This window comes from Clinocottus analis, unplaced genomic scaffold, assembly GCF_023055335.1.
Source record: "Clinocottus analis isolate CAN_PGR_092001 unplaced genomic scaffold, fCliAna1.0.p SCAF_16, whole genome shotgun sequence".
In the NCBI taxonomy this organism is placed as follows: domain Eukaryota; kingdom Metazoa; phylum Chordata; class Actinopteri; order Perciformes; family Cottidae; genus Clinocottus; species Clinocottus analis.
The window spans coordinates 13,884,887-13,894,449 of record NW_027175887.1 but is presented as its reverse complement, the minus strand read 5'-3'; the positions used below and the strand labels follow the sequence as shown (position 1 = coordinate 13,894,449).

The 9,563-nt window shown below is 39.3% G+C and overlaps 2 protein-coding genes across 3 annotated transcripts; both read left to right on the top strand.

Moving 5' to 3' along the window:
- The first annotated feature begins 455 nt into the window (after window positions 1-455).
- On the top strand, window positions 456-3,998 carry rusf1 (RUS family member 1). Its single transcript, XM_068578951.1, has 14 exons — window positions 456-762; window positions 951-1,028; window positions 1,112-1,226; window positions 1,309-1,354; window positions 1,537-1,569; window positions 1,660-1,765; window positions 2,049-2,150; window positions 2,257-2,327; window positions 2,426-2,610; window positions 2,938-2,995; window positions 3,074-3,138; window positions 3,225-3,347; window positions 3,429-3,494; window positions 3,594-3,998. The coding sequence occupies exons 1-14, from the start codon at window positions 613-615 to the stop codon at window positions 3,677-3,679; spliced, it is 1,284 nt and encodes a 427-aa protein (XP_068435052.1). The 5' UTR covers window positions 456-612; the 3' UTR covers window positions 3,680-3,998.
- A 233-nt stretch (window positions 3,999-4,231) lies between these two features.
- On the top strand, window positions 4,232-8,800 carry zgc:153292 (uncharacterized protein LOC100003014 homolog). 2 transcript variants are annotated; one of them, XR_011077608.1, is made up of 13 exons: window positions 4,232-4,372; window positions 5,335-5,536; window positions 5,717-5,749; window positions 5,992-6,104; window positions 6,433-6,544; window positions 6,748-6,780; window positions 6,883-6,915; window positions 7,002-7,235; window positions 7,656-7,759; window positions 7,978-8,143; window positions 8,236-8,298; window positions 8,462-8,524; window positions 8,564-8,800. XR_011077608.1 is itself a non-coding variant. In XM_068579202.1 (12 exons), exons 1-11 carry the CDS (start codon window positions 4,308-4,310, stop codon window positions 8,278-8,280), a joined length of 1,140 nt encoding a protein of 379 aa, XP_068435303.1. In that variant the 5' UTR covers window positions 4,232-4,307; the 3' UTR covers window positions 8,281-8,298; window positions 8,462-8,800. The 2 variants fall into 2 exon arrangements, 1 of the variants encoding a protein (XP_068435303.1); XM_068579202.1 differs by having other exon boundaries at window positions 8,462-8,800.
- The last annotated feature ends 763 nt before the right edge of the window (window positions 8,801-9,563 follow it).

Below are 9,563 nucleotides of genomic sequence, written 5' to 3'. Positions count from 1 at the left end.
TTGTCTTGTCTTTTTGTCTATGTGGTCTTTAATGTCTTTTTTGTACACACACATGGCACATAAAGCTGATTCTGATTCATTTGGTTTGTGTGTTTAGTGTTAGTCTATATTTTGTGGGTATCTTTTTGTTCTTATATAGTTAAATTAACCATACCAGTTTACAATGAATGCATTAAATGTATTCGCAGCGTATTTTCAAAATGTGCAATGACACTTTAACATTCAATTTTCAACATTATGATTATATTTTGATGAGTACTTCTTCAATCTTATCTGCGCTGCAAATCAGCACCTATAAAATATTCCAAGAAGCTTTTCCTTGAGAAAGAAATGGTCCTTATTTTATTATAAGTGAGTCTCTCTGTTTTTGACATGTTATCGGAGCCCCGCCTTAAAATCCTAATTGACCAATGAGGAATGAGGGCGGAAATAAACACGGAAGTGCCTCAAAGAAAACCACGACAGAAGAGACGACACGTAGGCTGTGTTGATTCAGCTTCTACGGAGCTAAAATGAACCTAAACTGAATACATTCCGGCATATTTCATACTGCAGTATATTTGGTTTTGTTAGTTTTGTCTGAAGTGAAGTATTTCGCTTCTAACGGCTTGTATGGAGTCAGCTAGAGGTGTCGTTTTGGCCACAGAGAGATATGGCAGTGCAGAGTCCTGGAAGTATTTTGCAAAGGATGCAGTGATGGAGAGAAGAAGAGATGGGAGCGAAGGGGCATCAAGAGGAAACTCTATTGTTGGAGTTTTTAAAGTAAGGATCTATAACGTTTCCACAAAGAGTTTGTGATCTCCTGCCACAGAAGCTTGATTGTGACCATTTCTCCCCAATAAGTAGAACCTTTACTCATTTCATTCGTCTCTACACTTTACTGTTAACCACTCACCCCCCCCCCCCCCCCCCTCCTCCCCGGACTCACATTTTCATTATTATTTTTCCAGAGTGTCTTTCTGCCTCAAGGCTATCCAGAGAGCGTCAGTGGTGATTACCTGCAGTACCAGTTTTGGGATACTGTGCAGGTACAGTAAATGATGCACTAACACTTCTGAGATCATCACCGTGAGATTAAAACTCTCCATCCACACTCTCCATTCTCTCTCAGGCTTTCTCCAGTTCTCTGTCAGGGACTCTGGCTACGCAGGCGTCCCTCAAAGGGGTCGGTGTTGGAAACCAAGCAGCAACTGTAGCTGCAGCCACAGTCACCTGGTTACTAAGAGGTGATTCAAAAACTCCATAAATGTACAGTATGTTACTCTTGCATGGTGAGTGCAACCTGCAAACTAATGGATTTCCCTGCAGATGGAACTGGCATGTTGGGAAGAATTCTCTTCGCTTGGCAGAAAGGGTAGGCTTGTATTTAAAAATGTGTATATATGTATATATATAATATTTTATTGTTGCAGTGCAATCCAGTTTTGGGTGCTTAAGTTCAATATTTGGATGCTCTCCATTTTTAATTTTTATTTGTGCTCCTCTTTCACTGTTGGAAATGTCTCTTCTTGATCAGTTTCTTTGTCTTTGTTCCAGGACTAAACTGGACTCTGAAGCCAAAAAATGGAGGTCAGCATGTTGTCAAAAATACTTTACTCTTTACTCTACTCATTATTATGAACCCATTCAAACATCTGTCTTCTTTTAATTTCTTGACAGGCTTTTTGCTGATGTTCTCAATGACATCGCCATGTTTATGGAGATTTTGGCTCCATACTTTCCTGCTTGCTTCACCTTGATTGTCTGTACGGCAGGAATATTTAAGGTAAAAAGAAGCACTTTAAATTATTTCAATCAGCTGTGATAAAGAAAACAAACTCACACCTAATTGTCTTTTCCCAAAAGATTTTTTTGCACACAAATTATTGTATAATTATACACCCAAAGCCTCCGAACAATTTTAATAAAACAGGAGTCAGAAGCCAAAAAAGGTCAGGGAGCACTGGCCTAAACTTATTAGCCTGTTGATCAGAATGATAGACATATTAAATGCTCAATGTACTAAAAGGATAAACACGAGCTGACCTGTGTGTGCTTTCCCTCTCCAGTCTGTTGTTGGAGTGGCAGGCGGTGCGACCAGAGCGGCGCTGACTGTTCATCAGGCCCGCAGAGACAACATGGCCGATATCTCTGCCAAAGATGGCAGTCAGGTAATTTGTGACCTAACTGTTTATCGTGGAGAAAACCACAGTGAACAGAATCATCAAAACAAGGTTTTGGGATTTGTCTCGTCTTCATTTCTTTTATCTCCCGCAGGAGACTTTAGTGAATCTGGCTGGCCTGCTGATCAGTTTGATGCTCATCCCCCTCGTCACTGATAATCCGATGTAAGTGCTATTAAAGAAAATGTATATAAGCATAACCATAAGAATCTTGCAGAGAGACTTTAAAAAAAAAATGTTATACCTCTTTCGGTCCTCATCAGACTGACAGTTGGCCTCTTCTTCCTCTTCACGACCCTCCACCTCTTCGCCAACTACAAGGCTGTGCGCTCGGTTGTCATGGAAACCTTAAACGAGGCGCGGCTTTCCATTGTGCTGCAACAATACCTGAGAGACGGACAGGTGCTGAGTCCACCGGAGGCCAATCAGAGAGAACCCGTTTTCTTGGGTAATTTTCTGACATCTTCATGACTAATTCAAGTGTCCAATTGTTTAAGCATTTGGACACAGTATATATTAACTATATACAGTATCTATATATATATATTGTTTATTGTTTTAATTTTAATTGATGTGTTTAATTTTGTATTGTTTTACTTATGGGGCTTATTGTTTTATAATGAACACGTTCCTGATTGCGTTGTTTGTTGTTTTATTCCTGTGGAGCACCTTGTAATCATTGTTTTGTATTTAAAATGGATGATTATGAATATTGTTTTTATTAATGTGTTAATTTAATGCATTCGGAATGATGGATTTGTCTGTTTGTTTACAGAGTTCAAGAAAACTGTGCCAATTAAACTTGGAGTGAGGCTACAGGAAGTTGTACAAAGGTGAGTTTATGTTTTGCTCATATGAGGAAAAATGACACAATAACATAGCTTAATCTAATTGTGATTTTTATTTTGTAGTCCAGAGGATCTCAATTTGGCTTTAAAGGAAAACAACATGCCTTACCTTTTGGGAGTACGAAATGGTATGTATCCACAGAATAACAATGTGTTTAAGAGCTATATGACATACTTTAAATGCTATTTAATAACTCTGCTGTGCTCCTCTAAGGCTGCGTATGTGTTTGTCTGGGACCGGAAGCATCAGTGCAAGATGAAATCAGAGCCATGAGCCAAGCTGTGTGGCTCAGCAGCAAGTTGAGCCATCCACCTTCCAGAGACTCTCCAGCACAAAGTGAGCTTTACCTCCATTCATTTCTCTACTTTACAATATCAGCAGTGCTTTCTCTCCTTTACATGCTTTTATATTTTAAAGGTAACTGGGAAATGGTGCATGAAAGTCACAAGATGATGGACAAGATTTTTAATCCATTCCTCAAAGGTGAACACACACACAAAACTGCTTTAGCATTCTCATCACCAACTTTTTCTTGTGTAATTTATTAATAGAAAACATTATTTTTGCTAACGTAAATTCCAGGTGTGGAAGGTGCAGGATGGGACATAAAACGAACTTTACTGGACTGGGATGAGTGGAGGGTCGAGTGGAAAACCAAAAATAACTGATGTGCGCGCAACATCTGCAGCCATTTTTCATTGCTTATCACAGTTTCTAACGTTATACAAACACTGCTCCCCATTGTTTGATTGGTTTTGTGTGTATGACCCAAGTAGAGAGGAAAAAAATCTATTTTTGTTAAGGAAATATTTTCACGGTGTATAAAACAAAATAAAAAACGTATAAATGTATGATGCGCTGCATCGACCCGGATACAAATGTCTTACAAATAAAGTACAACTGACTGCCGTTCTATCTTTCATCCATGAGGTGACGCTGCAGGTCGTTCATGTGCAATTAATCACGACACGAAGAAGAAACATCCATTGTCGCAAGTTTTGTTTCGGAGCTGAAAATAAGCATTTCCATTAATAACTTCCGTTGAATATTCAACAACGGGGTTTTATACAAGACAAACAAAAATATACTCTTGTATACTGCAAATTATGATGTGATTATTGTAAGCTGTATTTTACTTTGTTGATGCAAGTTTCCAACTATGTTATGAGACTATTATTTTGAAAATTGGGACCGGATGTTAAAGTTGGATTATAGCTGCCTTGACTGGTCGTTCAAATAACTGTTGGCTACACAATCCGTCTTTTTGGACACAGAATAAACACAATAGTGCTCTAAATGGGAAGATACAAATGTGCATACGACTGCGAAAGCTCCAGCAAGTCGGATGTGAAGTGTTTTAAGTGAGTATTAACGTTTGTCACTCGTAAACACAACCAGCCGGTAGATTTATAAACAGTCAAGCCAGCTAACATAAAGCTAACAAACAGCAGCATTACTTGCATCAGTTAGACACTTATTGTTTTGTCCTGTCCCTTTTAATATGTAATCTTAATAATATAATTCGAGAAGAGGATGAAGGATTTGAGACAAAACCGAACTAGATTTAGACCACCTGACTAGAAAAGCTTCTAAGTTTACTACATTTCTCCGTTTTTCATTGCAAGAGACTGACTGCGGTCAGGTGAGCCCACAAGCGCCGAGTGAGCCTCAATTGCAATTCTGTATACAGTAATTACACCTCTATTCAAGGTGTTACAGTACAGGGCGGTGAGAAGCCACAGAAGCCGAGCTCAAAAGCTCAAATTAAATGATGATATTCAAACGGCACATCCTTAAACTTGTAAATTAAAAGTACAACGCAGGCTTGTTCAGACTGACCCCATCCCTGTCCATGTGTATGGCTATGAGTATTTACTATACAGTTTTGAAGGAAAGTGACTTCAAAGTCAGCTTCAATGACATAATGATATTTATAATGTCCCAATTTCCAATATTCAAACCGCTATGAAAACAGATCCTTACATTTGTAAAGTATAGTTACAATGCAGTCTTGTTCAGACTCACCCTGAGCTCTGTCCATGTGTATGGCTATGAGATTTTACTGTCCAGTTTTGGAGAAAAGTGACGTCAAAGTCAGCTTCAATGATATTCATAACGTCACAATTTCCAATTTTCAAACTGCTATGAAATTACAACGCAGTCTTGTTCAAGCTGACCTCTGCTATGCATGTGTACATAACCATGAGATATTACTGTACAGTTTTGGAGAAAAGTGACTTCAAAGTCAGCTTCAATGACATAATGATAATTATAATGTCTTTAAATGGAGTTCAGTGTTTTAATGAGTTTTTGGTTTCAACAGATTTCCCCTCTACAATCCCCGAAAGCTCAAGAAATGGCTTCTCAACATGAAGCTGAAGGACTGGACCCCGTCTCGCTTCTCGGTGCTGTGCATCAATCATTTCGAGGAACAATACATTGACAAGACAGGCAAATGTGTGAAACTTCGGGACAATGCCGTCCCCACCATGTTTTCATCCCCTGGCAGTTCACAGAGAGGAGAGGTTTGTATGCAGTCACTCAGTATCTGTGGATCATGTGAAGAATAAATCATCATCTGCCTCAGAGGGGAAAGAGATAGACAGTAAAACCGCTTTAATATTCCAGAAGCTTCATGAACAACACTTGTTTTCTTCTGGAAGATAATTCTCTAAATAAATATTTCACATGTGACCCTGATATAGGCTTCCAGTAACCCAGGAAGTAAGAGATTAAAGGTAAGAGCATATCATACGTTTAACTGTTCAAATTCTGGGATTTCATCTGTGGTCATTTTAGAAAGTGTGTGGGTCCATTTTCCGAGTTATAAAACATAATTGTTTGCTTTCTGTGTTGAAAAGCACATATTAACATGAATGTCTTTACTTCACTACCACAGAGTCAGTATAATTGTTCATTAAATTACAATCAGTTCAAGTTGCTGAACACAGTGTGTTGTTTCTCTGTATTGTGATGCCAGTCAGCTGGTGTTAAAGCCTCACAGACGAGTGCAGCGCCTTCTCCAACTGTCAGTCCTGCAAAGAGAAGAGTCCAAAGCAAAGAGCCCAGCCAGACGGAGGACGAGCCTGCTGGGTACCTTACTTTACGTTGGACACTTGTTATTTCTGCTCACCTTCCTCTCATGCACTTATTTGTTCAGTTAAACTCTCATATTACACTGACAAGTACTATGTATTCATACAACTTTCTTGATTTATTATATATATCCTCTGACTGAGCAGTTTCTTTCGAGAAACTATTGCACTTTTTACCAGAACCTTTGATTTTCTAGCATTTGTAAGGCATTAACAGAGCTTGAGTTTAAACCTACATTTCTGTATTAAGCTTTTTGTACTGGCTTTGTACATATTTGGATTGTTGGCTCTTTAATGTGTTGACCTTTTCTGGTTTTCATGTTCAGGGACAAAGACCCCAAAAAGTCAAATGACAAATGGAGGATTATAGTCGATGAAGGGCTGATGAAGATAGAGTCATTTCCACACTTCTTCCACGGAGACTACTGTGCACCACGGGTAGGTTTTATTATATATTGATATTATATATGTATTTCATTTCACTATCTATGTATATATTTAGCAAAAATGGTGGTATGAAATTAGGCAAATCAAAAGCCTTTTGCTGTCAGATGTTTGCTTTTATTATTGCGCTTTGCCATCAAATACTTTTTCATCTTTATCCAATTTAATATTTTGTAATTTTTCACATCCACCAACAGGATATCCAGTGGGCTCCTGATGATGATTTGAGTGTAAGTGGTCCTCGTGGTTTTAAACCTTAAGGTTCTATCTTTTATATTTTACTTCTATATTATGAAGTATTTTAACCAAGCGCTCGTCTGTAATGTTCACAGATGGACTGTGAAGATCCCGAGAAGGTGATAGAGGTAAGTTTCACCCTGACTACCTGAAGGTTCTGCAACATTAAGCACACAATGAAGTGATCTGGAGTATTGCTGTGGTGCTGTTGAAGGTGAAGGAGCCGTGGCAGTGGCTCGGTCTGGATGTGAGAGGGCCGCTGCCCCAAACGCTGAACGCACACAAGTACATCTTAACGGTAACGGACTACTTCTCCAAGTGGGTGGAAGCTGTGCCGATGCAGTCATGCCTCCCTTCGGATGTAGCGAAGCACGTCGTTGACGTCATCGCCCACTTCGGATACCCGATCAGGATCCTCTCCAGACTGCCTCATGACATAGTCCACAAAGTGAGTGCATTATTTGTTACAGAGGCCTTGAAGGGAACGTCTTCTACATTTTATGTGGATGTGCCATGCAGGAGGATATGGCCTCTGGGGGTTTCAGGGCTCAAAGGCAATGCATCCTTGTGCATGTAGACACAACTCCGTGAGCAGGAGAACCCAGTCATTATAGCACACGCCAAGAAATATATCGCTTCAGTCCACTACATTTAGCATCAACAGCGATTGAACATCCACATAAAAGGAGGTGAATTTTCCTTTAAAACCTTTTATTGAGAGTTTCCACGGATTGACAGATGGTTGGGTGACGGGTGGCATTTTATGTCGCCACACATTTTGTTGACTAATCAAGTATTTGTATAATATTGTGACCTTTTTTGCCAGTGTCTCACATGGATTCACTGTGTGAATGTGTCCCCATGCTAGATCAACAGAGAACTGAAAGATCAGCTGAAAGTCACCGTCCCACTTGTCGTCTACCATCAGCAGACGGGTACTGTGGATTTGATCACACAGCAGCTGATTGACAGGTCAGCACTTATAGTAATAAAACAATACATATTGTCTGCAAATGACTGTGTATGTATTACATTAATGCCTCTTACAGCCCTAAATTGACAGGAATAAGAAAAACGCCGTAAAATATAGAATCAAGCGTTGAGGCACAAGTGTATCCTGTGATGTTTTTCCCTTTTTAAGCTAATAATCGTGACATCACGTTTTCTTTTTGCTGCTCTTTATTTACCAGGATGGTAAGTGATCTCATAGAGGAGCATGCAGCTGACTGGGACGTCTACCTGCCTGCCAAGGTTTTCTGTCTGTGTTTCAAAGAGCATTCAAAGACTCAGGAGAGGCCCTTTTCAGTGCTCTGCTGTAAGGGGCTGGAGCCCGTCCAATCCCCCAGAGGACTGAACGTAAGAGAAAGGTTGAACATTCGAGGTCTGATGAGCTTTTGTTTTGTGATGCAGTAAAATGACTCGTGTGTTCTTGCCTCTCTGTTCCACAGTACGCTTATTCCAAGATCCGAGAGAGTGCTTTCGTGGTGAGATAGATATCTCAAGTTTATTTGGTGAGTGGATATATTTTTGTGTATGCTCTGTGTATATATGTGTGTGTGTGTGTGTGTGTGTGTGTGTGTGTGTGTGTAACATTCTAAATGTTTCAGTGGGATTTTCACTTTCCCTCTGACTTTAATGTACAATTTTTTCTCACTCAGTTTTATTATTTTTCAGGTTAATCAATGTGAAATTCCAATCAACAAAATGAAGAGGAAGAGTATTTTTCGGTCATGGATGGTCGTGGAAGAGAGCTGGACTTTATGGCCGCAGTGGGAATGTGTTACATCATCGTTCTCTCTACCGATGACTCAATGTCACGTCTGTTCAACACCAATTATGTTTTGGTTTTGACCTATTTCTTGTCCATCAGCTCAGTCAAAGGCCATTTTCCGGCTTGTATCTTTTTTTGGGAATCATCTTCCATATCAGAATGCAACATTGTACTTCAGTGAAGAGCATAACCAATTAAATACAGATATTCAACAGTCACAACTAAAAGTTTAGAAAAGACATGATAGTGTATATGAGTCTGGTGGGGACAGCAGTGTTATATTTTTAAATCAGAATTTATTTGTATTTTCAAGGCTGCTGTACCAGAATTGTTTTTGTTCCATTTGTATAAAATGTAAAACATGTAAATAAACTTGCTTTAAATAAGAATTGTTTTGATTATGTATGCAATATGAAAAAGTAGACTACAAATAAACTCCAGTGTAATCGAAATGCTCTCAAAATGAAGGCGTTACATATTGTCAGCACCATGATTTGATTTAAAGTTTAAACAATTTTAACATTTTAACAAACATACCTTATGTACAGTCGGGCATCTGCATCATCTGTCTGGCTTGTACAGGCAATGCCAAGTTGTGTCAAAATAAATGACAGCCTCTGTTTACAAATTACAGTGTTCTGTTAAAAAAAAAACTTGTTTAACATGTCAAACACAACAACAGCTAAGTGTCAGAGGTCATGTTTGAACCTACATCTTCAAAAATGTTACATTTAAAAAGATTTTCTGTTTCTTGGAATGACTGCTCACCAGCCAACCAAGCCCAAACAGGAAAAACAAACCCTGATCTTCACAGCTTGTGTCAGCTTGATTTGTTTACCTCAGCTGCACCTTGTTCAGCTGCTCCGCTCTCTGTGGTGACAGCTGCTATCAGGCTGGGAGGTGGAAGTGAAGTCCTCCCTTACTCCTTCATGAAAGAACCAACCAGTGAAAGGAAACACCTGTTGGTTTCACCGGGGAGGGAGACGTGATGAAGGGAGGGTTGAG